The 26,575-nt window shown below is 37.5% G+C and overlaps 5 protein-coding genes across 7 annotated transcripts; 4 read left to right on the top strand and 1 right to left on the bottom strand.

The window, feature by feature from the left end:
* The first annotated feature begins 616 nt into the window (after positions 1-616).
* LOC122314011 (indole-3-acetic acid-amido synthetase GH3.17-like) lies at positions 617-3,360 on the top strand. Its single transcript, XM_043129380.1, has 4 exons — positions 617-1,221; positions 1,312-1,413; positions 1,554-2,404; positions 2,589-3,360. The coding sequence occupies exons 1-4, from the start codon at positions 932-934 to the stop codon at positions 3,164-3,166; spliced, it is 1,821 nt and encodes a 606-aa protein (XP_042985314.1). The 5' UTR covers positions 617-931; the 3' UTR covers positions 3,167-3,360.
* A 6,952-nt stretch (positions 3,361-10,312) lies between these two features.
* Positions 10,313-16,599, top strand: LOC122313493. Its single transcript, XM_043128559.1, has 4 exons — positions 10,313-11,732; positions 13,605-14,176; positions 14,278-14,497; positions 15,116-16,599. The coding sequence occupies exons 1-4, from the start codon at positions 10,485-10,487 to the stop codon at positions 16,463-16,465; spliced, it is 3,390 nt and encodes a 1,129-aa protein (XP_042984493.1). The 5' UTR covers positions 10,313-10,484; the 3' UTR covers positions 16,466-16,599.
* Positions 16,600-17,556: 957 nt separating this feature from the next.
* On the top strand, positions 17,557-18,999 carry LOC122313497 (uncharacterized protein At4g14100-like). Of its 2 annotated transcripts, XM_043128565.1 has the most exons (3): positions 17,557-18,158; positions 18,278-18,467; positions 18,777-18,999. In XM_043128565.1, exons 1-2 carry the CDS (start codon positions 17,690-17,692, stop codon positions 18,460-18,462), a joined length of 654 nt encoding a protein of 217 aa, XP_042984499.1. In that variant the 5' UTR covers positions 17,557-17,689; the 3' UTR covers positions 18,463-18,467; positions 18,777-18,999. The 2 variants fall into 2 exon arrangements, with proteins under 2 accessions (XP_042984499.1, XP_042984497.1); XM_043128563.1 differs by lacking the exon at positions 18,777-18,999 and having other exon boundaries at positions 18,278-18,704.
* Positions 18,904-22,208, bottom strand: LOC122313496 (octanoyltransferase LIP2p2, chloroplastic-like). Of its 2 annotated transcripts, none has more exons than XM_043128561.1 (4): positions 21,627-22,199; positions 21,277-21,541; positions 20,686-20,836; positions 18,904-19,552 (listed from the first exon to the last, which is right to left on the bottom strand). In XM_043128561.1, the coding sequence occupies exons 1-4, from the start codon at positions 21,797-21,799 to the stop codon at positions 19,203-19,205; spliced, it is 939 nt and encodes a 312-aa protein (XP_042984495.1). In that variant the 5' UTR covers positions 21,800-22,199; the 3' UTR covers positions 18,904-19,202. The 2 variants fall into 2 exon arrangements, with proteins under 2 accessions (XP_042984495.1, XP_042984496.1); XM_043128562.1 differs by having other exon boundaries at positions 19,439-19,572; positions 21,627-22,208.
* A 1,108-nt stretch (positions 22,209-23,316) lies between these two features.
* Positions 23,317-26,299, top strand: LOC122313495 (sterol 14-demethylase). The gene is made up of 3 exons (XM_043128560.1): positions 23,317-23,478; positions 23,721-24,222; positions 25,047-26,299. Exons 2-3 carry the CDS (start codon positions 23,761-23,763, stop codon positions 26,043-26,045), a joined length of 1,461 nt encoding a protein of 486 aa, XP_042984494.1. The 5' UTR covers positions 23,317-23,478; positions 23,721-23,760; the 3' UTR covers positions 26,046-26,299.
* The last annotated feature ends 276 nt before the right edge of the window (positions 26,300-26,575 follow it).

Raw genomic sequence — 26,575 nt, 5'->3', positions numbered from 1 at the left:
AAAAACTAGCAAACCTTACCTAAATTTATCGTCTATCATAGAAAATAAGTTTAGAGGACCCCCCACCCTTTTGATTCTTTGAACTGATGTTCTCTGCTTACATATTTTATTGGTTCAGCACTAAAGCTGTAGAGCGAGCCTCGCTTTGATTGGCAGTTTGATATCATTCTCCTGTTCTGTCATGGCTACTTGAATTGCTTGCATGACTTTGTTGTTCTTAAATTATTTTCCCTCATTCTTAATATTTGGTAGTGTTCTGAGAGCTTGACTCTGAGCAACACCGGCATTTATTGTTGAATACTTAATTGATTACCAAGCTTATCTTAAGCAAAGAAAGCTATTGATTGGGTTTGGAATCCTACACGATTTTTTTATTTGATTCTAAAGTGGTTGATTTGAAATGGAAAAACAGGTACTCGTAGGTACCTTTGACCAATAATTTATAATTGATTCACAGCTTACAGGACAAGGCCACGTGTGTAGGACCTCCATAGCCTCTACTTCCATTGCATTTCCTTGTTTTTAATTTCTAGTTTTTAGAATATACATCATTAACTAACATCCCCTACAGAAGCTGTTATTTAAACATTTCCCATCCTCCCCTCATTAGCAGTTGCACAGAAACAAATTTCCTATTCAGAAAGAGAGAGGCCTTTTGAAATATGAGAGAAGGCCCCGCAAGCTGTTATGTAACAGTTTCTGCTGAACATCCTCATTGTTCTGAATTCTGCTGATGCGGTATTGTGAAATTCAGTTCAGCAGGAAGAAGCTGCAGATTTGACTGCTTTTGGGGTCTTTTCTGATCCATCACCTACACAATTCAATTATCTGATCAAATAAACCCACAATACAATTCATTCTTTCCAAGTTATTCATGTCATCAGCAGTTGGTATCCAGTTTTAGTGCTACCAAAAGCACTTATTGCTAAGGATGTTGCCCTTGTATGATCCAAATGATTGGGAAGCTGGCATGAAGCTTTTAGAGGACCTGACCACAAATGCGTATAAAGTGCAACAACAGGTATTAGAGGAGATTCTAACACAAAATGTTCACACAGAATATCTTAGGAGCTTTCTCAGTGGCCATTCTGACAAGAAACCTTTCAAGGAGAGAGTTCCTGTTGTGTATTATGAAGACGTTAAGCCTTACATCGAGCGGATAGCCAATGGAGAGCCATCAGAGATAATTTCGGCTCAACCAATCACTGAGCTCCTCACAAGGCATTGACATTGTTCAGTCTTTCTTTTTCTTTTTCCTTCTTACTTTACATCTTTCCGTTCACTCTAAAAGGTTTGGCATCTTTCATGCAGCTCAGGAACTTCGGGAGGGCAGCCAAAGTTGATGCCTTCAACTGCTGAAGACTTGGATAGAAAGACATTCTTCTATAACCTCCTTGTGCCAGTGATGAACAAGTGAGAAACCTTTCTCCTAAAATTATTCTTTTACGTTTTAGTAATTGATTAAAAAAAAAAGGAAGAAGAAGAAGAATAGGAAAGAAAGAATGTAACAGTAAAAGCAAGGACACTAAAGAAGAGTGTTAATACAAATTCAGGTATGTGGATGGCTTGGATCAAGGAAAAGGAATGTACCTTTTGTTTATCAAACCCGAAATTATTACTCCTTCAGGTTTGATGGCAAGACCTGTCCTAACAAGCTATTACAAGAGCAAAAACTTCAGAAACCGGCCTTTAAATCGGTTCAATATTTACACAAGCCCGGACGAGGCTATCTTGTGTCCAGACAGCAAGCAGAGCATGTACTGCCAATTACTTTGTGGCTTAGTACAAAGGGACCAGGTTCTAAGGGTTGGTGCTGTTTTCGCATCTGCTTTTCTTCGGGCTATCAAATTCTTGGAGGATTACTGGAGAGAGCTGTGTTCTAACATTAGAACTGGTCGTGTCAGTGACTGGATCACAGAACCCAGTTGCAAAAAGGCTGTATCTTTAATTGTTAGCAAACCCAATTCAGATTTGGCTGATTTGATTGAGTACGAGTGTGGCAGTAAATCATGGGAAGGGATAATTAAAAAGCTTTGGCCTAGAACAAAGTATATTGAAGTAATTGTTACAGGTTCTATGGCCCAATACATCCCTACACTGGAATTTTACAGCGGTGGACTCCCTCTAGTTTCAACTATGTATGCTTCTTCTGAATGCTACCTTGGTATCAATCTCAAACCGCTAAGCAAGCCTTCCGATGTTTCTTACACTCTCCTCCCTAACATGGCCTACTTTGAGTTCATACCAGTGGAGAAAAACCATGAAGAGTCTGAGGAGATCCAATGCAGCAGTGTTTCTGATGAGAATTGCACACAGGAGACTAGAAAGGCAAGAATGGAAACAGTCGACCTAGTGGACGTGAAGCTTGGTCACTATTACGAACTTGTTGTCACTACTTTTACAGGTGAGCTTTTAGTTTATTTATCCAGATCAATGTTTACAACTCTATACTGGAAGGTCAAATTGTTAGAGCTGCTCCTCTTGTAGGCTATATTGATTGATTATTTTGAATTAAGCTTTAACAAGTCTATACTGGAAGGTCCATGTGATCCACAGTTAATTTTCTCAATGTCTCTCATCTTTTTCAGGGCTATACAGATACAGGGTAGGAGACATTCTCATGGTTACTGGTTTCCACAACAATGCTCCCCAGTTCCGGTTTGTTCACCGCAGAAATGTGGTCTTGAGCATTGACACTGACAAAACAAATGAAGAAGACCTGTTAAATGCAGTGACACAAGCGCAGCGCCTCCTCGAGCCCCTCGGCTTTCTCTTGACTGAGTACACTAGCTATGCTGACACTTCATCAATCCCAGGTCATTATGTACTATATTGGGAGCTTAAAATGAAAGGGAATAACGATTTACCCGAGCTTGATCAGAATAAAATGGAACAATGTTGCTCCATAATGGAAGATTCGCTGGATTTTGTCTATAGGAGATGCAGGAAAAAGGACAAATCAATTGGACCCTTGGAGATAAGGGTGGTGATGCCCGGGACATTTGATGCACTCATGGATTTTTGTGTTTCTCAAGGGTCTTCTGTCAACCAATACAAAACGCCCAGATGCATTAAATCAGAGGAAGCCATCAAGATTTTGGACGAAAGGGTGATAGGAAGGTTTTTCAGTAAAAAAATTCCTTTTTGGGAGCCCTTTAGGATGTAGACTAAATGAAATGAGAATGACATGGTTTGGGCTAGTGATCTTTCTATTTGCTTTTTCCAGATTCTGCCATGTAGGAATATCATGGCGTTAGTTTTCTGGCTCTGTTGCCTGGAATCCTTTAAAACTTGGTCCGTAGAAGTTGTGGTCTTGTTCACTGATTTTTTTTCCTCATTGTGTATGCTTGAAGTTTGTGAAATTTGATAATCCTGCATGAAAGTTCTCTCTCAATTTCTGCAACAAATGATCACCCTTGTTCTCCAAAGAATTGGATAATTTTCCCACAAGTTGCATGGATGGATTCCCTTCTGATGCTTATTAACACCTTCCTTACTATAAAGAGATTGATGCGCCGTGTTAGGTTGCGTATAAGGGGAAAGGGAAAGATTAATCAATGACTCACAAGGCCAGTTTTGGTGCCTAGAAAGTGGTCATTTGAAAAGGGCAAGATACCGTTTCCATTCACTGGATCTGATGGCCGAAGTAGAAATGTGATACGAAGTTCGAAGTGTCATTTAGCATCACTACCAAAAAGGCTATCGTTTTCTCTTGAATTACGACGAAACTCATGCAAAGTTAAAAGTGATATGCTGAACTTTTTCCGACGTAGAAATGAGGATAAAAATTGAAATGCGCATTAAAAAAAGGTTTCTGGCCAATATCGTAAAGCTGGTTCAAGTTTCTTAAGCCTATTTGAGTCAAGAAAACTAGAAGTTGTGAATCTGAAGGTGATGCAGTACATATCCATGAACATTGGATGAGAACCAGACATCCGGGGAACTCAATCATGGTGTTCTGAGGCCGTGCCATTCATGTCTTGAGAATGCTAAGGATTTTTGGACATCAACAGAAATCTGTCACAGCATTCATTTTCTGATCTGAGGGTAGAAAGGACCTCCATTTACCAACTCTGGTTGTTGTCAGAAACAGAAACAATCGCAGTACTGGTGGCACGAGCGCAATACATAAGAGTGACGCCAACATATTCAACAGTTTAAAAAAAGGAAACCCTTTTGTAGCTATGCAGGTATAGGCTAAAATGCAGCCACGACTATCGGGTAAATGGGCGGAAATCCATGAACCCCCACAGACATATACAGTAAGGAGACAATGAGAGCAACCCAAGGAGACAGAAAAACCTGTACAAGGGAAGGGGGAGAAGTGCATAAAGCCAAGTCTCCTGGCTTTGTCCCCTTGCATTAATGGGGAACATGTGGCCTTAGTCACTTCCACCTTCTGCTTTCATCATGCAGCAAAATATATGGCTCCACTGGCACTTCTTCTCCCAGATTTTTTGTGAATCAGAATGCTTAAAAACTCGTTATTTAAGATGAAAGTTTGAATTTCATAAAAAATTTACAAAATTACATTATGTTGTACAACTCTTTTTACTATAAATTACCATCTGATGCAAGGACTTGATCTTTCAGATAAGTGGTTGCATGAGTTTGCTTTTTACTCACATGTTGAATGGTGATTGGACAGTTTTCTAAAAAGGTACCCTTCCCGGCTTGCAAAGTCATTGGGATAATGTTGGGGGACTACTGTGCATCAATCACTCTCAAAGTGCATGGACATGTATGGATCGATCTCATCCCCAAATATTTGTGAGATAGTGGTTGGCTTTTTGGCCATTAGTTGGTATTGAGTAATATATGTCTGTTCTGACGAGAGCCACACGTGTGTTGGATTGATGTTGGAAGTTGAGGAGAAAAAGACGAGCTTTTTGTAGCTGTCTTTTGACTCGAAATCCCGGATGGTTGTGCGTCCTTTATAAAACCCTGCAACCCCACCCGCATTCCCCCTCAGGCTCACACTGCAGCATACAAAATAGAATTGAGAATGGGTCTTTTCCCGGTCGCTTTCCTCTGGATAAGGTCATGTCACTGTGCTATGGTTTGAAAGGGAAAGGACTTCGAGGGTGGGCCATTCTTGCTCCTCCCGACTAGGAACGTAGTACTAGTAACCCGTGTGTTTAAATTATTTTAATTAATATATTTTATTAGATTTTAAGTAATAATAAAAATATTATAAAATTAAATGTTAATTTTTTAATATTATTTTTGTTTTTAAAATTTTAAAAATTTGTATTTTTTTCTTATAAGTTTTTAAAAAAATTGTAATAATTATATGAAAAATGTTTATATTTGATTAATGTTTGAAAATAAAATTATAAAATATTTAGAGATGAGATAAGATGAAATGTAATGATTTGTATTCTCAAATAATGGCTAAATGCAATATCTTTATTACGAATAATTGTCTAAAAATATATCTTATAAAAATAATTTTATAAATTAACGGAACTTATTGTTGTAAATTAGATTATGATTTTTTTTATTGTATAAAAAAATATAATGCATTAGATTTAGCCAAATTGTAAAAGCTTTTTATGAACCGATACTTCTTTATTTTTATGGAGTAATACTTTATGTTACATTTCACACTTTCATTTTACTATGAAAATATGTCCCTTTCCATTACTTTTGGGTCATCTCTTATTCTTTTAAAAACAAAACATTTAAATACAAACAATAACATTTTATTATAATGGGATAGGAGAAAAATCAGAGTGTATTATGTATCATTTTTTAAAAGTTATTCAACCAACATGTAATAAGAAATTTGGGACTTTGAAGTTTTTAGTCATTAGAGAGTAAATTTTAACATTTTTGAGGGAATTTTTTTAATTTTTTGAAAAGCCAGAGAAGATGTATTTTATTTATTTATTAGATAAAATGGATTTTCTTTTTTAAAAAATCCTATTATCTATAGGTGGGGAGGGGGTGGTTTCTGAAACTTTTAGGGGGCCCTTCCCTTCGTCCCTGTTGTCGGCAAGTTGTGGAACATTTTTCTCTGTTCTCTATGTCAGTTGTTGAATTGTTGGTTTACGAGGCATGGAGAAATACTGAGCCCGAAACTCAACACCAACCCAATCTCTAACCAAGTGGTCTTGCAAAGGTGTATGGGCTCAAAACTTCCCAGCCCAAAAAGAAGGCCCTGTTAGAGCGAACAATTTTGATACAAGAACCCCACAGGGATGCAAAAGAAAAAACAAAAACATAAAGAAGATTTGATTGAAGAGAAAAGCTTCAAATCGAAATTTGTGCAAACTTTAGAATTACACTAACTAATAAAAAATAGACACGTAGGACATTCACTTAAAATATTATGGATGCAAGCTAAGAGTATTGTTTCTCAGTCTGCAAAGAAGGCTTCCAGGCTTCAGTTTTGTTTCTCTCCCTCTCTCGCACTCTCTCTTGTCTCTCACAGCAGTAGTATTTCTCTCCTGTTCAGAAGCAGCAGAAGTAGACTTCTCAGATGAAGTATCTTGTATAGACTTCTCTCCCACTCTCTCTCTCTCTCTCTCTCTCTCGCACTTTGTCCCTCTATCGAATAGAAGCAGTAGATCAATTTGTCTGGATTGGGTTGATAGAAATTGTGAAATAGAAAATGTAGTTTATAATAAAAAATCGTGAAAGATGGGCCGATTTTTCTAAAATATAATCGTGAAATAAAAAATGTAGCTTAGGTTGCTGATTCTCAACAGGTGATTTGGAACCCATATTCTTCGATTTCATTGATTTCGTAAAAGATGGGTTATTATGTTTGAAAGGTGAGTTGATGATTATTAATTTTTGTCAATTTCGTCGATTTAGAATATTATGTCAAATTTGTTGATTCGGTAGTTTGAGTTGTGATTTCGTTGCTTTGGAGATAGTGCGAGAGAGGAGACGGTTGAGAATCGGAGTCCAGTTTATGAGAGAGAGAGAAAAAAATGGGAGGCCAAAGGGAATAGATGTAAAAAGTAAGAGAGATAAAGGTATTGGTCTCGAAGTATGTGACAAGCTATGAAAAGCCTATAAATTCACTACATCCATATTTATTTCACTTTTAAAGAAACCTTTATATCTCATCTCTTGATTGGTTGGTGTAAAATTTGTATATACCCGAAGACCGGTAATAAGCTCCCTTAATTGAATTATGTTAGTGTTATTTGAGCTATGAAAGTAACAGAATTAGCTCAGTGATTCGGTCGCTGAGATCCTATTTTAATGTTAAGTTAACTTGAAATGATTTGAGTTATTTATAAATAGCAATAAATTGATATAGTATAGTGAGTTTTATAAGATATACCTAATATGAATTTAGATGTATTTATGAAAAGTTAAAAAAAAATTATGAGTCTCTTATATAAAGAGGTATTGAGTTAAAAAAATTGTAAATTTCAAATTTAAAGAAGTTTTAAGTTAATATAAGTTTAGTGATTTGAGAATTAGATGCTTAGATGTTAAACTTAGATTAAAATTAAACTAAATTATATCAATTCGGTCCAACTTTTAAACGAGATCCGAGTCTCGTTTGTATATTAAGAATATATCATAATATTTATAATAATAATTAAATAATTTAAAAATATCTAAAACAATTATATTTTTAAATAGAGTTCCACAAATTTAGGTGGATTAATTGGACCCTTTTTAGTTTATGGATCGTGAGCGTGGTTCCGTGACTCCGTCCCTTATTTTTAGGCTTCCAACTGACAAGAGAAGGTAGGATTATTGGGCACGATAGATGACTAGACATGATATTTTATGATAAAATATAAGAATTATGCTCTATTCAAATTGGTATATATAACACATACTATCTCCATAACTTAAATAATAAAGTTTTATTTATAATATTTAAATTTAAAAATTTATCTTTTAAATTAAATTATATCACGTAAGTAGTGGGCAGTATAAAAACCGTAAACTAACATTACTATAAATATAAATAGCATATCTTATAAATTTTAAAAATACATAATAGTTAATACTTTAACGGGATTGTGCTTGGCCTAATACTGTTCATCCAAGTTCCGAACCGGAAATTAAAGTATGCTTAAACCAGAATCCGAATTTCAAACTCAATCCAAAACCCAGTTTGGGTTAGCTTGATATGACCCAGTTCAAAACCGGGTTTCATCCGGGTTTAGGGTTGTAGTTTAAAAAAAAAAAAAAATTAAAATTTTATAAAACATCCTATATGTTATGATTTGTTTTTAATAAAACAGCCTACATGTTATGATTTTTTTTTCCCAAGAAAAAAGAAAATACAGATTGTTGGGAAGCATAATTTTTATACATAAAATTCTATGTTTTATTTAAGTTTTTTTGAGAAAAAAAATGATATTGAAAAACATAATTTTTTAAAATATATAAAAACCTATAATTTACTAAAGCTTTTTCTAGAAAAAAAAAATGATGTTGAAAACCATGATTTGTTAATTGCTATATATATAAAAGCCTAAATATTATTAAGTTTTCCAATAAGTATTATACTAATGCATTGAACATTGTACATATAATAAAAATTTATCAAATCCGAAAACTAAATTTATGTAAAAAATAACTAAAGATCAAAAAAATAAGGCCTAGCCCAAGAAGGATAATACTAATGCACTTTATTCTGTGTGCTCTAGACATCAATTATTAATTTATATGTTATTAATAAAAATTGTAATATCCACTTTATAATTTGTATGCTATTAATAATTATTATAATATCCACTTTATTTATTTGTTACAAAATTTATATAAAAATTCTATAAATACCTCAATCCGGGTTATGAATAACACAAAAAGTTGAGTAAGGGGAAATCAATTTCACCTCGGAATTCAAATTAGATTATTATTATTATTATTGAAAGGAGGGTGAAAATGTCTTAAATAAAAATTAATATTAATGAGTACTGCACTAAGGCCTAGCTCAATTAAGCTTGTAGATTGTTAACACTAATAAGAAATTATATTTGTAATTATAGAAGCGACTTGTACTTCTTTTAAAAAGATAAATAAATATAACATTTATATAAAAATTTATTTTTTTAATTATTGTGAACCTTATTATTTTTTAAAAATATTATACGATATTTACATAATTTATGAATATATCTAAAATTACTTAAGATATTATAATTCACTAAAAACTACCTGATGTGACTATCCAAATATATGCATGTACACGCACAAGTGTCAACATTATTATGCATCTTGGAGGGCCCATTTTGTAGTCCATTATGAAAATCTTCTATAAGCAAGCTTAAATTGAAAGGCCCAACAAAGATTTGCACACTATATGCCATTTTATTTAAAAAAAAAGTAAATTTCATGCACGTATGTGACTGTTTCAATTATATAGAAATGGTCTCAATTGATAAACATAACACAAGATAAACATCACAGGATAACAATCTCATATAAGGATAACCTAATCTAATAGGCATTCTTTATGTATACAAGGTAATTCTAAAAATGAAAAAGCTTTTAAATTATAGATTTTTTAGATATATATTATACTGACTTAAGTATCAGAGTATTCTCAAATGTATGACACTAGAATTTTCTTAATATTAGCAGGCGAACGGTTGTATAAGCAGTTGTAGGACACGTCCTTATACACATATGGCCAAATGGCCATTTCCAACATGACCATAGAAAGCATTTACATTAATTCTATCTCGTTATCGTTGTTAGGCCCAAATTTTGCGTTTAACGCACCTGGATTCTTGTTCTGTCCACTTTTTGTGGGTTTCCTCGTTAAGAAAAAATTAATTAAGAGGTTAATTGCAAGGAGAAAACAATAACAGCAATAAGGTTTATGTCAATAATAAACGTAGAAATTTAATTAAAATATAATATAAATATACTTTTCAGTTGTTTCAAAAAAAGAAAATCTACTTCAAATTTTTTTTTACTTTTAACACCAAACACACAATTATGTAAAAACTTTATACGTTACAATGCTAAAATATTATTAGTGTTTTAATTATGATATATCTCTGTCCCATTTGAATATTGAATTGAATTGAATTTTTTATAAATAATAATAAGTTAAAATAATATAATGAATTTTGTGAGATCATTTAAAATGAATTTAGATGTTAATATGAGTTTAAATATATTTATAAAAAATTAAAATATATTGTAAATTTTATATATAAAAATATATTAAATTATGAATATTATGTATAAAGGGATTTTGATTACCTCCAAATTGTTGATAAGTTGTGTGCTGACAATCCTAATCTCTAGATCAAAAATCTCGCGCTCCGATCTCCATATGATTAGTAATCCAACGGCACAAGGTTGCACAAACACGTCACCGTTTGTATAGTGTAAACCCCCTGGGTCTGGATCCATCCCATCCCTAACGAGTGGGCAAACGAAGCAGCTCGTGCCGTGGCGACTTCTACGGTACTAAATTAATAATCTTCCCGGAATCGACGACACCCCCAATCTGCCCTGCCCACAACTCGTTGAATACAGCGGCGAAAATGATGCCGCCGGAGCTCCAACCGCGGTCCTTCCGACCCTACATCGCATCCTCCGTCAGCGCTCCTTCTTTCTCCTCCTCCTCTTCTTCCCTCGGCAATGGCTCCCCTTACTCTAACCCAAACCCTAACCCTAGTCCCAACCCTATCTTCAGCTCATCATCCTCACCCCCACCCTCCTCTAGATCCCTCAAGAATTCTCGATTCTCCCCTTCCGCCTTCGCTTTCAATGTTCGAATGGCCATCGCCCTCGTTCCCTGCGCAGTCATCATCCTCGACCTCGGCGGGACCTCAATTGTTCTCGCCACCCTAACACTCGGTCTCATGGTCTCCTACATCCTCGATTCCCTCAACTTCAAGCCTGGTGCCTTCTTCGCCGTCTGGCTCTCCCTCCTCTTCGCTCAGATTGCCTTCTTCTTCTCCGCCTCCCTCCGCCTCTCTGCCGCCTCCGTCCCCCTTGCCCTCCTCTGTGCTGAGACGAATTTCCTCATCGGTGTTTGGGCGTCGCTTCAGTTCAAATGGATCCAAATCGAGAACCCTTCCATCGTACTCGCGCTTGAGCGTCTTCTTTTCGCGTGCGTCCCACTCGCCGCATCCTCTCTCTTCACTTGGGCTACTGTCTCCGCCGTCGGTATGCATAACGCCTCTTATTATCTGGTCGCCTTCAACTGCATCTTTTACTGGCTCTACTCCATTCCTCGAGTTTCCTCCTTCAAGACCAAGCACGAGGTAAAGTACCATGGCGGAGAGGTCCCCGACGATAACTTAATTCTCGGTCCGCTTGAGAGCTGCGTCCATACTCTAAACTTGCTCTTCTTTCCTCTAGTCTTTCACGTCGCCTCTCACCACTCTGTCATATTTTCCTCCGCCGCTTCAGTGTCCGATTTGTTCCTTCTCTTCTTTGTTCCCTTCCTGTTCCAACTCTACGCTTCGACGAGGGACGCGCTTTGGTGGGTCACGAAGAATCCCCGCCAGCTGCATAGTATCCGTGTGGTGAATGGCGCTATTGCTTTGGTTGTTGTGGTTATCTGTTTGGAGATTAGGGTGGTTTTCCATTCGTTCGGGCGATACATTCAGGTTCCGCCGCCGTTGAATTACCTACTAGTGACTGTTACCATGCTTGGAGGTGCAGCCGGAGCTGCAGCATATGCCTTGGGGATGGTTTCCGATGCTTTCAGTTCGCTGGCTTTTACCACCATGGCTGTGATTGTTAGCGCCGCCAGTGCAATCGTTGTGGGCTTTCCTATCTTGGTATGAAAATTTAATCGTTAAATATTATGTACTAAATGGAACTAAATCAATGAGAATGTACCATCGATTATATTTTTAATTTTATAGATAGTAACTGTGATTTTCGTTTTCGCCGTGTAATACAAGATTGATTTGAACGAATGAGCTTCTAATTATTGGCCTTGGCCTTTTTTTTCATCCATTTGCAAGTAGGAGACCTTGTTCAATATCTGCATCTCTTGTCTTGGTTATAAATTTTATGCAATTATGCTCACCTCATATGACACGTCTTCCTCTACATTGGATTTGATAATTGGTGTGGAGCAAAAGATGGTTATGGAAATGTATTTATTCTATGTCCATAACCGCCTATCTCATCTTAATGTATAATTTAGCACTAAATTGTCTACGACCGAATGCCTTTTTATTATTTTAAATCATGCAAGTTTCATCCTTTCAACTTTTGACATAACTTCAAAATCTGTGTGTTAGCTGGGGCTGTTGAATGGGAAGTGTCATGTCAGTTAGTTATGAGTTAACCTGAGCCTGACACAATTAACCAATTGGGTCAATTGAAATGACCCAAACCCGACACTCTTATTTTACAGGTTGACTCGAGACGACCTGTTTAATTATCCAGGTTAGGTGGTTCGACTGGACCCCGTGGATAAAAAATATATACCGAAGTAAAAGACTAGAATATACATGTAATGTGCACAGTTAAGATTATTGATTGTGGCATGATGGGAGGTCCTATTATGTGCGAATTTGCTAAAATCTTACCTGTTGTGCTATCACTGCTATCCCTAGCTTTAGCACACCAAAAGCAGTGACTTTTGCTAGTCAAGGTGGGACCATGAATATTTATTGCCTGTGATCTGGGATCTTACTTCGTAGGTGTTAGTAATGCTTAGATACAATTCAATTGCGGGGTATCTCTCTTAGTATGGGCATCTGCATTTGAGCTGTTTGGGATCATTCATTTGGTTGAGTACCATCTCTTACATATTTATTGTAACGCCCTAATGGAAGGTCCAAGCCACATGACTTATACTCCAAAAGGACTAGTTAATGATACAATTGGAGTCTCATTGGAACCTTATACTCCAATGCCTCAAGATTGGAGTAATAATGCAAACCAATCCCTTTTGAAGGCATAAAAAAACTGTTTTTTTCCTACTTTCAAGAAGCTCAAGAATTTTAGATGGATTTTTCCACTATTTCTTCCTAGATAGGTGTTATCTCGTGTATACCATCTTGTGTACTTGGGCTATGCCTATTATTATTATTATTATTATTATTAATACAATCGTTTACTTATTTTAAAAAAAAAAAAAGAACTTTAGATGGATTTAGAAGAAAATTTTCATACTTTTGAAGGATTTCAAGAAGTTTTTTTGGGATCAATATTATTTCTTACCAATTTTTAATTGAATTTGAATATTATTTTTTTTGGGAGGCGGGGGGGTCAATGGCCCCTTTTGGTCTCAACGTAGTTCCACCAATGATTATATGGCAGCCCCCACAAATTATAGTGGTGTGGAAGATGGTCCCTATATGTCTAGTGGTGCATTTGGAGGAAAATGAATGTTATAAATTAAGTATTATTTACCTATAAAAAATAAATAAATTGAGTGTTGTGAGTGGACTATGGAGGAGCTTTAAACTTTCTTCGTCCCTGCTCAGTTCCTTTGGCTAGCTTCTGTAGATTTCAAACTTCAAAGGGCTGAGTTTTCAGGATATTCCCTTCTCTTATTCTATTTCTAGTTGGGTATTCCTCCTATATACTTCCTGTGCATTTTGATCATACCTTTTGTATTATCTGATAAAATCTTGTGAGTATTAATTAAAAGAAAAGATCTTATGAATTATTCCTTGTCCTTTCTTTTGCAGTTCCTTCCACTGCCTTCAGTTGCCGGCTTTTATTTGGCTCGATTTTTCACAAAGAAGAGCCTGTCATCATACTTTGCTTTTGTTGTGCTTGGGAGCTTAATGGTCACATGGTTTGTGATGCGTAATTACTGGGATCTTAATATTTGGTTGGCAGGCATGTCCCTGAAATCCTTCTGTAAGCTCATAATAGCAAATGTTGTTCTGGCCATGGCTATTCCTGGTTTAGCTATTCTACCTGCAAAACTTCATTTTTTGGGTGAGGTTGGTTTAATCAGCCATGCATTGCTGCTATGTCACATTGAGAATCGATTTTTCAATTACTCCAGCATTTACTATTATGGATTTGAGGAAGAGGTCATGTATCCAAGCTACATGGTTATTGTAACAACTTTTGTGGGTTTGGCCCTAGTGAGAAGATTATCTATGGATCATCGTATCGGACAAATGGCAGTTTGGATTTTGACTTGCCTCTATTCTTCGAAATTGGCAATGCTGGTCATTACATCGAAGTCTGTTGTATGGATGTCAGCTATTCTTTTATTGGCCGTGTCTCCTCCATTGCTGCTTTACAGGTAATTATTCACTTGCACTCTTCAACAATTTTATTGTTTCTCAAAACTTTATAGGCTTAACAACATTGATGTTGTAATTATTCAATTTATGGACTTTGCAGGGATAAATCAAGAACAGCTGCAAAGATGAAAGCTTGGCAAGGTTATGCACATGCGGGTGTGGTTGCTTTTTCGGTCTGGTTTTGCCGGGAGACAATTTTTGAAGCCCTTCGATGGTGGAATGGGAGACCTCCATCCGAGGGTCTACTTCTGGGATTTTGTATTCTCTCTACTGGATTGGCTTGCGTACCAATTGTGGCTATCCACTTCTCTCATGTTCTGGTAGGCTTGCCTTTTCTTTTGCAATTGTTGTTTTGTTTGTTCTTCTTTCATAAATACTATTAACTGCCGGAGTTTGGAAAGGAAAGGGGAAAGGTTAACAATCTGTTGCTTGGGCCACACATAGTTGGTGTAGCTTAACTTGTCTCGATCCCCATATGGATTCATATTGGATTTATATTATGATTCTTTAAATTCATCTTCTATATCTTAATTCAAGGCTTAAATACATTTCTGTTGATATGGGTTACGAATTATCTGGAATTTTGCTGTGCTCTTTTATCCCATTCAGTCTTCTGCTTTTATTACTCGCAATTGCTCTCTTTTTTCGTGTTATCTACTGCTTAGCCTCTTTGGTGCTGCTTAACACCCTGTATCTCTAGCTAATAGCCAACATGATGTTACATCTGCAGCTCTAATTCCATTTTCTTGTAGAATGAGGCCAATCATTTTCACAAACTAAGTTACAAATTTTTCGAAACTTTTTGAAGATTTGGCATAGTGAACAGAAAAAACAGAACAATTCATCATGGTGTTCATTCTAATGCAGACAGTTGAATCCTTAAAAAGAGGGGAAAAAATAAAAGAACTAACCAAACTCTCTTTCTCATCCCTGTGCAGTCTGCTAAGAGAGGCCTAGTTCTGGTGGTGGCAATGGGCCTTCTGTTTATCATAATGCAGCCACCCATCCCATTATCATGGGCTTACCGGTCTGAACTAAACAAAGATGCTCGTCAATCTCCTGATGACATGTCCATCTATGGCTTCATGGCCCCAAAGCCAACATGGCCATCTTGGCTTCTTATTTTGGCAATTCTGCTTACTCTAGCAGCTGTTACGTCCATCATACCGATTAAGTATGTTGTTGAGTTGAGATCATTTTACTCGATAGCTGTGGGGATTTCTCTGGGTATCTACATATCTGCTGAATATTTCCTTCAGACACCTCTTCTGCATGCCCTGATTGTTGTTACTATGGTCTGTACTTCTGTGTTTGTGGTCTTTACCCATTTTCCGTCAGCCTCAAGCACGAAGGTGCTACCTTGGGTATTTGCTCATCTTGTGGCTCTCTTTCCTGTGACATATCTATTGGAGGGCCAAGTGAGAGTCAAAAACTTCCTTGGAGGGAGTAGATTTGGAGACATGGAGGAGGAAGAGAAGAAGCTCACGACTCTACTGGCTGTTGAGGGGGCAAGAACTTCTCTCCTTGGTCTATATGCAGCTATCTTTATGCTGATTGCTTTGGAGATAAAGTTTGAACTTACCTCACTTATGAGGGAAAAGGCTTTTGAAAGGGTTGGAATTAGACACAATCAATCTAGTACAAGCAGCGCTGGTAGTTTTCCTACAAGAATGAGATTCATGCAGCAGCGTCGGGTCTCTACTGTGCCAGCCTTCACAATCAAGAGGATGTCTGCTGAGGGAGCATGGATGCCAGCTGTCGGCAATGTGGCTACTGTGATGTGCTTTGCTATCTGCCTTATCTTGAACATCTACCTCACAGGTGGATCTAATCGTGCTATATTCTTCCTGGCACCTATTTTACTGCTGCTCAACCAGGACTCTGATTTTGTTGCTGGGTTCGGGGACAAGCAAAGGTATTTCCCCGTTACGGTGGTCATATCAGCTTACTTGGTCTTGACTGCTATATATAGCATATGGGAAGATGTCTGGCATGGGAATGCAGGGTGGGGCCTCCAAATTGGTGGGCCGGATTGGTTCTTCGTGGTAAAGAATTTGGCCCTCCTTATTCTTACATTCCCCAGCCATATCCTTTTCAACAGGTTTGTGTGGAGTTACAAGAAACAGCCTGATTGGATGCCATTGCTCACGTTGCCCCTTAATCTGCCATCTGTTATCATTACAGATGTGCTTAAGATTAGGATTTTAGGGCTTTTAGGAATTATTTATTCCCTGGCACAGACTCTAATCTCTAGACAACAATACATCTCCGGATTGAAGTATATTTAGACAAATTCATACTCTGTACGATATGCTTTGGCAATTTTCAACTGAGGTATTAAAGTTCGTGTTTGTCTTGTACTTCTTTAATTGGACATTTGTCTGCCCAGAATGCCTGAGAATGAACTGTCTTTTGAGCTTTACCTTGACGGGGTTGTCTGCCCCAAATACGTGAATTATGGACTGTTATTTGAGTTATCATTCATGTGGCCAGTTACAAATGCTATTGAGAATATGAGCTAACCTTCCAAGCAAATTAATGGTTTCTGGTAGCTACCCCCCATTTTCTGTACATCTAATTTCTGGCGTCTGGCATGACCCGACCAATTATTGGCAAGATGCCGAGAATCAACCGGTGAGTTTGATAGCCAATTGAAGTGTTATAGTTTTGCAGTTCCAATCATATTGTGAACCTGTATAATTCAGTTAATGAGATTGAAATGTTTTAGCAAATTTTGTAACAGATATTACCAAATTGGGTATGAATTGATTTTAGTTGTCTCGAGTGTGGCATTTTGGAATGTTTATATTTCTGTCGATCGGGGGATTAGTGGGTTTGAGAATATTACGTCCATCGTGATCATCGGCCGCCTCGAACTTTTTTGGGCAGGATTTTTTGGATGCCTTTTGTGAAGAGGGGTGAAGTCATTGTGTTGATCATAAAAATTACTGTTTTAGACTGATTCAAACATAGTCCGAGTGGTGATCTTTTCTTGGTTTCAGACCAACAAATATGGAACCGACGAGTCACATTTCCTAATTCATGATTTTGACACGATTGTCGTTGGGTGTGAAAGTAATATTCAACACAATTTTAGAATATAATGTATTTTTTTTTTTAAATATCTCACTAAAGGTCCAATTGTCTCTCTCTTTAAAAAAGATTTCTGGAAAACATTCAAAGATTGAGAAGAAATGCGAAATTATTTTAATTAAATAATTACCAGATTTATTTTAATTTATTATTTTATTTTTCTTAAATTAGTTGAATTTTTTTTAATTTTTATCTTATACTACATACTTGATAAAAATAAAATGTGTGTGTGTGTGTGTGTGGATATATGTGACGGAGAATGATTGTAGAATTTTTATTGAGCCTATTCAGCTCCCAGCCACAGCCATTGATCTATACCAAGCACTAGAATCTAGATATTGAGAAGAAATCCACAAACCAACCACGCGTCCCTCTCTCCGATGCTCTGTGACTCGTAAGCTTCGAGGAGGGCATCGACAATGGCCTCTGCAGCTAAACTCATCACCATATCCATCCTCCTCTTCTTCTTCCTCACCATTTCTCTCTGCAAATCTAGAGAGGAATACCCAACACCAGCCCCATGGCCGCACCAATTCCACTCCATAATCTTCATGAACAACAGCGGCTCCCTCCAGATAATCGATCTCTGGTACGACTGGCCCAATGGCCGGAACTTCAACATCATACAGAACCAGCTGGGCAAGCTTCTCTACGACCTTGAATGGAACAATGGTACTTCCTTCATCTACACATTGGACTCGAACAAAGAGTGCAGGACATTGCACTTTGAGGTGGGTATTCTTCGCCCAAATTGGCTCGACGGCGCCAACTATCTGGGTCAGCGCCGAGTCGATGGCTTCCTCTGCAATGTTTGGGAGAAGGTGGACTTCATTTGGTACTACGAGGATGTCGTCTCCAAGAGGCCCGTTCGTTGGATTTTTTACACGGGTACGTATTCATATATATTAAAAAACAAACACAACATGCCGCCAAAGAAATCTTCCGTTTCAGTCAGTGTGTTCGGAAACGAAACTTGTCTTTTAACATGAATTGTAAAAGATGTGCAGGGATGGATGCACATGTCATGACGTTTGAAGTGGGAGCGGTGCTCGAGGATGCCCAGTGGCAAGCCCCTTTGTACTGTTTCGACAGGAGGGGTAATGGATCCGACCCAACTGCACAATTTGCCATCACCGGCGCTTCTCGGGAGCATCTGGGTGGAGTACTTCGAGGCTCCAGTAATAAACTCTGAAGAATGTAATGTGCATATATGTATTTACTCATTAGAAAAATTTGGAATGTGTTATGTGCACTTCAGAAAATGGCAGCCTCTCCAAAACAGAGGCAGACGATTTGCTGTTTTGTTGCATAAAATGACGCATCCTTTCTTTCTATCCATCCCGCACTTCACTTGAACCATGCCCCATGTCGCTCTAAGCCAGAATGCATCTTCAAACGCTATAGAAATATCATGATCGTCTACGGTTCATTTCATTTTGTGATGTTCTTCGTGTTTACATTTTATTTGAACGTCACTACTAGAACAAGAATTTCCTACTTTTGCAGGATGAAAGGATGACATGCCCTTGTCTCAATCGAACTTGATTCGGGAAGTTGGAAAATTTCAGGGTGCTCAAAGTATACAATGCATTATGAAACGGAAAAAGTAGTCCTTTTTATATTTCTACTGTTCTTAAAAAAAACAAAAATCTCTTTTATTATCTTCAAGCATTCGATGGGAAGCAATTATGTTCAAATATAGAGAGGACTGTCAAATTCTCTGTTACAATTCTGTGGCTATCTGGCAATGGGTTTCACTGTGCATGGTAGAAAAGAACTTTGTTGTAGAAGCCAGTATAATCTAAAGCACGATACTTACTTTCTGCTGCTGAGTTCATCCAGGTATTTATGAGAGAAGGCAACAAGAACACTACAAATCTTTTTTCTTCTTCTGACCAGATAACTTCAGCATGCTGCGTTGAATCTGTCAGTTTAGTTTCTCCTTAGAGAGCTTATATCTGTTGCTTCCTCAAACTCCAACATGTGGATGGTTTTATGATGAATTTCAAGTTGAAAGAACTCGGAAAATTCTTTGATCAAAGATGCGTGAGTGATATCAATAAGCTGGCAATCATTGGGATGAGGTACGTCTGCTTTTACACATCCAGTGGATTGCTGAAGTTCTCCTAGCAACCCCTTGATCGTTCCAACCTGACGGTTTCCTATCCCACATGGGACTATCGACTGAAATGGGGTTAGATCTGTGGTGACATTTAGTGCTAAGCCGTGATATGTTATCCATTGAGAAGCTCGTATCCCAATGGCTGCCACTTTCTTGTCTCCTAAGGTGATGTTGAACAAGCTAGAAAGATCAGGGTAATGAAAATAACTTAAAACACTCTGCATTTTATTCCCCCCCAAACAAATTCAATCTAGGATAAAAAGAGAACTGTTGAAGAAACTGACGAGGCAATAACTGCATGCTATTATCATTGAATTACCAGAACAAAAAATAAAGGAGAACAGCATCATGGAAGCAGGGAGTATTAAGATCAATAACAGGAAGTCCAGGTCCTCAATTCAGCAGAAAATATAGGTTAATGAAAATATTCAGGAGTTTATGGCATGTTTCTGGTTAATTACAGCATCTCAGAGTCAACTTTTACCAAGAAAATATAATTGCAAAAGTAGTATAAACAATTCATCCATAACCTCTCAAAAATCTAATTAATTACTCTTAATTTGGTAAGAGATGGCACGAGCACATCAAACTTAAGACGCTATACGGCCTTATTCAATACTCACTCGTGATGCTTTGTAAGGGATTAAAAGAAGGATAATGATACACTTACCATTCTTTTACCACTGTTTTACCACTTGTAGTGTATTTATTTTTTTATCATTTTCTTTTAAGTATTTTTTTAACATCCTTAACCATTAAGAAAAAATTTAAAAAATATATAATTTTAGTGATAGTCACTTGCTTAATCATTAAGTAAAAGAAAAATTTTTAAAAAAATTAAAAAATTAAAAAAAGTGGTAAAATAGTGGTAAGGCTATCATTATTCTTAGAAATGAGAAAAACAGTTTCAAGACATGCTGAGTTCAATTATATGGTGGAAAATACAGGCTATGCCTATTGCTCTCATCAATCAAGTTCTTGCTTTACCTATCAAAAAAATATATGTTGGAAAATACTAAGTATGGATCTTTAACATTTTTTTTTTCTTTTTTCCCACAACTTCCAAATGGGGCATAACAGAAGAGGTTACTCTATTTAAAAGCCACAGTTATGACAGTTTGTTTGGAAACACCAAACAAGCATGGATTAGGACTATTAGGAACTCAGGTAAAAATCAGCGTATTGCTTGATATACCCGAATACTGATAGTTTAAACTAAGTAGTATTGCATAAAAAATGAGAACATACATTATGCAAAGAACTACAACAAAATGGAAGGATTATGAAACTTACCAACCCAAACGCCAGCGAAACCCTTAAGCCGAGATGCCTTGATAGAAAATGTTGTAGAAAGAACGCGGATGACCACCTCCTCAAGTGCCCTGAGGTACCAATGAAGATCCATCCTATGATTTCGGAGATTGATAATTGGGTACAGAACTACCTACAGTCCAACACACATACATTAAAACTTTGGAACAAAATACAAAAATTAAGAGAATGCCCTACGGACACGCTAAATTAAAAATGGAAAAAAAACTTAACCCTTTTTTGTTACTGGCACACTGGGCATCCCAGAACAAAGTCTCGACTCGGAGGTGCACAAGTCATCGGAAAGGAGTTTTCTATAAGTACAATTCGGATAATTCAAGAAGAAGTTACCCATCCGATACTCGAACTTTCTTCCCCAGCCAAAAGAAATTTTCAAACTTTATTGAGAATTATGCTATAAAATGAGGAATTGTTAATTTGTCAGGGAGTCTCGGAGTGGACACATTGTGCATCCGCCTTATTATAAAATGCCATCATAAATAAAATTAGTATTTATATTTAATTAGATGACATGCAGTCATAAAATTGTGGTACATGGTTCTTAATTTGTACCTGGCCAGGGCCATGGTAGGTGACTTCGCCGCCACGCTCGGTTCGGTAAACATCGTGGGGAGCATTCTTGATGTCGAAATTCAGATACTCTTCGGAACTCCCAGTGCCCAATGTATACACAGGATGATGCTGTAGAATGATTAGCGTATCAGGACAATCTTGCTTTCTTTCAATCAAGGTCATCTTGTCACTAACAATTCTTCGCTGCCAAGACCATGCCTTCCCATAAGGAACCAGGTCTTTGTACAAGTCGAAACACTCGCATCTGCAAAATTGATTCTCAGACCAAGTGAGTATTATGTTGCGCATGTGAGGTGTCTGTGAAAAATGCAAAAGACGGAGAAACTCACTTCCCTGGTCGGTCATTAGATATAGAGGTGGACTCGAAGGCTTTGGGATCTGAGAGTCCGTTCAATGTTGGCCCGATTGTGTGGGACCGAGGCCGGAATGTTTTATCGCTGTGCTTGCGGGCTGCGCATGCCGCCGGGATGGAAATTTGAAAGTGATCTACCGTGAAAATCATATCTTGTTGTCTCTATGGTTGGTACGAAGCAGAGCCCATTAACCCGTGACGGTCACAACGAAGCTGCGAAGGGGAGGTGGCGGAAAGGGAAAACTCGCTTTGCGACACCGAAGAACGTAGCAACGAGAACCAACTCGATCGCATTTGCACCTTTTATTAGCCAATGGGGTAAGCCATTCCAAAGCCTTCCATTATTTAATTTATTATCCAACCGTTAAACAACGGTTGAGAACCAAAACAACACCTTGATTTGAAGTTGAAACAGCTTAGAATTTGGTCGAGTGTAACAACCTTCGATCCGCAGTCCTTGCATTAAAATCGTCACAAGGCTTCTCGTAACAACGTTCTCGTGTTGTCATTGATTCAAGGGTGTCAAGTTTTGGACTGCCTATCATCCATCATTCCACTCTTATTTTGAGTAGACAATTTAGAAATAGGATTAACTATGATGATATGAGCCAAGATCCCTTACCATCCCATGCTAATCTAATGGAAAATACTATGGGTAATGACACCAACAATCAATTCATAATTTATACACAACTTTAAATATAATAATATTTTTTTATTATATTTAAACACATAAAAAAAAAAAAGTCAAAGTAAAATTTAAAATAATATTATTTTATTACATAGTTGTATATAAGTTGTTAATTAGAAGTAAGTTTATCATTTTTCAAATACTATTTCCACAAACAATTTCTACCCATTTTTTTTTTAACTTAGTGATTAAATAAATGTTTTTAAATGAATATGTGATTTTTTTTTATTTTTTAAAAATGTTTAAATAATTTTAAAAAATGGTAAAATAAAAAGTGAAAAAAATAAAAAAAGACAATTACACTTATCGGTAGAGCATTTCGGTAAAAATCTTCTGTGTACGTAGCAGGCTCCATTCATTTTATTACCTAAAATGTATAGTTTGTATCATTCTTATATGATGTTTTATTTTTTTTCAAATAAAAATTCACAGATAAATGGATAAGATTATGTTATTATAGTAAATGAAAATAAAATAAGAATTTAATAAATAGAATTTTTTATCAACATTAGGATAGCCGACCGAGTCTTCAGAGGAGAGGAACCAAAATTAAAATTTTTAAAATAACACTAAGCCTACAACTGTTTTCGTAATTATATTGTAAAATAATAATATTTTTATGAATTATTTAATAATGTATTATGAAAATGCTGCGTTGGTATCATTTTCCAAACTTAAAAAAAAAAATCAATACAAGATGCCAGACTGCCACTTGGTCCCCACGTCCGCTTATTCTGTTGCTACGCCCTAGTCTCTAGTCGTCGAGTGTCTTGTCCTTCTCTCTCTTCAGTCGAAGTTGCCACGTGCTCCCCTTCAAGACAGCACACGTTTGAAACAAGACCGAAAGACCCACCGTTTTGCAGATCCTACGGGCACAGCTAATCAAAGACAACTAAACAAAGTTAACCCGGGTTAGGTTACTGCTCTGACCGGAGCTCTCGACCCACGGCTCGGCTCGGTTCGGTCACGCACTCTTTTGCTCAGCCCTTTATAATTAATGACGATGCTAAGTAATTAGCTAAAGATCTAATCACACTCCCTCTTCTACTTGTCGGCCTCTCTGCCTGCCTCCCTCTCAACCCTCAATTCCCAACTCCCTCCTTATCTCTCTCTCTCTGCTACATTACTCTGAAATCAGGTACGCAGGCATAATTGCACCCTTTTTAAGTGTAAAATAGTTCTAGCCTTCTTTTATTCTCCGTTTGGTTACCGAGAAATGCGAGGGGAGAAGATAAAAAAAATTTGAAGATTTTCAAATTCCGGATCAATGATATACGAGATAATTCAAATCAAGAATTTCTTAAATCTGATCTTTTGTAATTTTCTTAAATCTGATCGGTAAATATTCATGTTTATTTGTGTTTGGATTTGGATTTTCAGTCGAATCTCGTCGATATAATTCTGCCCATTGAAGATCACGATGGATGCGGATAACAAATTTTTCAATATGGGGCTTCTCATTGTGGCCACTTTAGTGGTGGCGAAGCTAATTTCTGCGCTAATAGTGCCTAGATCGGGAAAACGTCTCCCTCCAGTTCTCAAGTCATGGCCCGTGATCGGTGGGCTCGTCCGCTTCATGAAAGGTCCGATCGTGATGCTCAGAGAGGAGTACCCGAAGCTTGGGAGTGTATTCACAGTGAATGTGGTCAACAAGAAGATTACTTTCTTGATTGGTCCCGAGGTTTCGGCACACTTTTTTAAAGCCTCCGAGTCTGATCTTAGCCAGCAGGAGGTGTACCAGTTCAATGTGCCAACTTTCGGCCCAGGAGTAGTATTTGATGTCGATTACTCGGTGCGGCAAGAGCAGTTTCGTTTCTTTACGGAGTCCTTGAGAGTGAACAAACTGAAGGGATATGTCGATCAGATGGTTGCAGAAGCAGAGGTAAGTGACCCCCTTGAATACGATAGATTTGCTGTTACGATGCTTCCTCATGTTGGTGGCTATTTATAAATTAAACTGGAAGATCCTAAGGGCTTGTTAGGTGAGATGTAATTTTCTTGAGATGTAGACTACTCCTGAGGCAATTCTCTATGAAGCTACCCGATCATATACTTCTAGTATTGATTGAAATAAAATCATAGAGGCGTTTTGGATTGTGGCGAAATGAACAAACTGAGAGGATAAATCTTTACAAGTGCTTAGGAATTCATATGGTTTAGAAATCTTTACCATAACTTTGTTAAGACACCAGATTGCATACGTTTCATGCTGCTTATGATGTTTATCTCTCCCGTTAGTTTGGTAATTTAAAAGCCTTTTGAGGCATGCAGAATGGGGCATAGATTCCTAAGAAAATGAAATGATTCACTCAAAATGGTTAAGGATTATTTCTGGTGAAGAGATGCGTATTTGTATGCAGGAAACAAATGCAAAATAAGTACCAGCGTAGGCGAGGATTTGTGGAAGATAGAAAACGTCTGCATTATTTTGGGAGTAGTTAAGCTTTGTTAGCGTCTTTAATCTACAAAATATTATTTACCATTTTAAAGCTACACATTGAGGTCTTCTAATTTTCCCCACTATCAGCTAAGTCATGCAGTGCATTTAATATTATTTCATGCGCTCTTGATGACAGTTGTGTGACGTAGCATTTCAGCAGTTTATTGATTTGAGGTTCTTTTATTTCCTAGATTTTGCATTCTACCTTGCTCAACAGGATTGATCATTCCATAAGCCTATTTTTTTTTTCATTTGGCAATGGACAGGACTACTTCTCGAAGTGGGGAGACAGCGGTGAAGTGGATATAAAGTATGAGCTGGAGCATCTAATCATCCTCACAGCCAGTAGATGTCTCTTGGGCCGAGAAGTTCGTGACAAGCTATTTGATGATGTTTCTGCCTTGTTCCATGACCTCGACAATGGAATGCTCCCTATTAGTGTTATCTTTCCATACCTGCCCATTCCTGCTCATCGACGACGTGACCAGGCCCGCAAGAAGCTTGCAGAAATCTTTGGAAACATTATCCACTCCCGTAAATATGGTGGAAATGCAGAGAATGACATGTTGCAGTGCTTCATTGACTCAAAGTACAAAGATGGTCGCCCGACAACTGAGGCAGAGGTCACTGGCTTGCTTATCGCTGCTCTATTTGCTGGGCAGCACACAAGTTCCATCACCTCCACTTGGACTGGCGCCTATCTCATGCGTCACAAGGAGTACCTATCTGCTGTGTTGGAGGAGCAGAAAAACCTGATGGGAAAGCATGGGAGTAAGGTTGATCATGATATCTTGTCGGAGATGGATGTCCTGTATCGGTGTATTAAGGAAGCCTTGAGACTCCACCCACCACTGATTATGCTGCTACGTAGCTCGCATAGTGATTTTAGTGTGACAACCCGAGATGGAAAAGAATATGACATCCCAAAGGGCCACATAGTTGCCACATCACCAGCTTTTGCGAACCGCCTTCCTCATATATTTAAGAATCCAGACAGTTATGATCCTGACAGATTTGCCGTTGGCAGAGAAGAAGACAAGGTTGCAGGGGCATTCTCATATATTTCATTTGGAGGTGGCAGGCATGGTTGCCTTGGTGAGCCCTTTGCATACCTGCAGATAAAGGCAATATGGAGCCATTTGCTGAGGAACTTTGAGTTGGAGCTTGTATCACCTTTTCCTGAGATTGATTGGAATGCCATGGTTGTGGGTGTGAAAGGAAAGGTGATGGTGCGGTACAAGCGGCGGGAGCTTTCTGTTAATTAATCTAGGGATTTTATCTCTCTGTGCTGTGCGCATCTGGTCCCTCCTTTCATACTTTTAACTCATCTGTGTTTCCAGAATGGTCTTGCTCTCTTTAGTTGGATTGGTACCTTTGTTGTTAGTTTTCTTAAAAATTATGGTTATTATTGTAGCTTGTGGTTTTGTTTTAGTTCCAACTGCCAAAAATTGGGGCTCTTTGCATGAATTTGTATTCCTTTATCATTAGAGATTGAAGCTTTGATTTTGACTTTTGGTTAGCTTTTAAGCACTTGGGAAAGGAAATATGCTCATGCTCTGTGAATAACCCTCGAGTCCAATTTAATTAGATTCACAAAAACAAACTCACTGATCAACAATTGAATGCTTCATTTATAGCATAAACATAGTGTCCGGGCTTTCTCCATTGAAATATAGCTAACGATGATATATTGCTAATACAAGCCTAATCAAAACAGAAATTCTAATTACACAGACTGATTGGTAAATTTCTTAGCTTCTTCGCACTTTGCCAGGCAAGGACCGGTGGTAAGAAA

Source organism: Carya illinoinensis, chromosome 6 (assembly GCF_018687715.1).
Source record: "Carya illinoinensis cultivar Pawnee chromosome 6, C.illinoinensisPawnee_v1, whole genome shotgun sequence".
Classification (NCBI taxonomy): Eukaryota; Viridiplantae; Streptophyta; class Magnoliopsida; order Fagales; family Juglandaceae; genus Carya; species Carya illinoinensis.
The sequence above is the reverse complement of the archived record's forward strand: the minus strand, read 5'-3'. Positions and strand labels throughout refer to the sequence as shown.

Coding starts and splice junctions, on each gene's coding strand:
- LOC122313496 (XM_043128561.1), bottom strand. CDS start 21,799: ATGATTTTCACGGTAGATCACTTTCAAATTTCCATCCCGGCGGCATGC. Junction 21,542..21,626: donor TCTAATGACCGACCAGGGAA/GTGAGTTTCTCC, acceptor TCAATTTTGCAG/ATGCGAGTGTTTCGACTTGT. Junction 20,837..21,276: donor CCTACCATGGCCCTGGCCAG/GTACAAATTAAG, acceptor GTTGGACTGTAG/GTAGTTCTGTACCCAATTAT.
- LOC122313493 (XM_043128559.1), top strand. CDS start 10,485: ATGATGCCGCCGGAGCTCCAACCGCGGTCCTTCCGACCCTACATCGCA. Junction 14,177..14,277: donor CCTCCATTGCTGCTTTACAG/GTAATTATTCAC, acceptor TGGACTTTGCAG/GGATAAATCAAGAACAGCTG. Junction 14,498..15,115: donor TCCACTTCTCTCATGTTCTG/GTAGGCTTGCCT, acceptor ATCCCTGTGCAG/TCTGCTAAGAGAGGCCTAGT.
- LOC122314011 (XM_043129380.1), top strand. CDS start 932: ATGTTGCCCTTGTATGATCCAAATGATTGGGAAGCTGGCATGAAGCTT. Junction 1,414..1,553: donor CTTGTGCCAGTGATGAACAA/GTGAGAAACCTT, acceptor ATACAAATTCAG/GTATGTGGATGGCTTGGATC. Junction 2,405..2,588: donor TGTTGTCACTACTTTTACAG/GTGAGCTTTTAG, acceptor CATCTTTTTCAG/GGCTATACAGATACAGGGTA.
- LOC122313497 (XM_043128565.1), top strand. CDS start 17,690: ATGGCCTCTGCAGCTAAACTCATCACCATATCCATCCTCCTCTTCTTC. Junction 18,159..18,277: donor TCGTTGGATTTTTTACACGG/GTACGTATTCAT, acceptor AAAGATGTGCAG/GGATGGATGCACATGTCATG.
- LOC122313495 (XM_043128560.1), top strand. CDS start 23,761: ATGGATGCGGATAACAAATTTTTCAATATGGGGCTTCTCATTGTGGCC. Junction 24,223..25,046: donor AGATGGTTGCAGAAGCAGAG/GTAAGTGACCCC, acceptor GGCAATGGACAG/GACTACTTCTCGAAGTGGGG.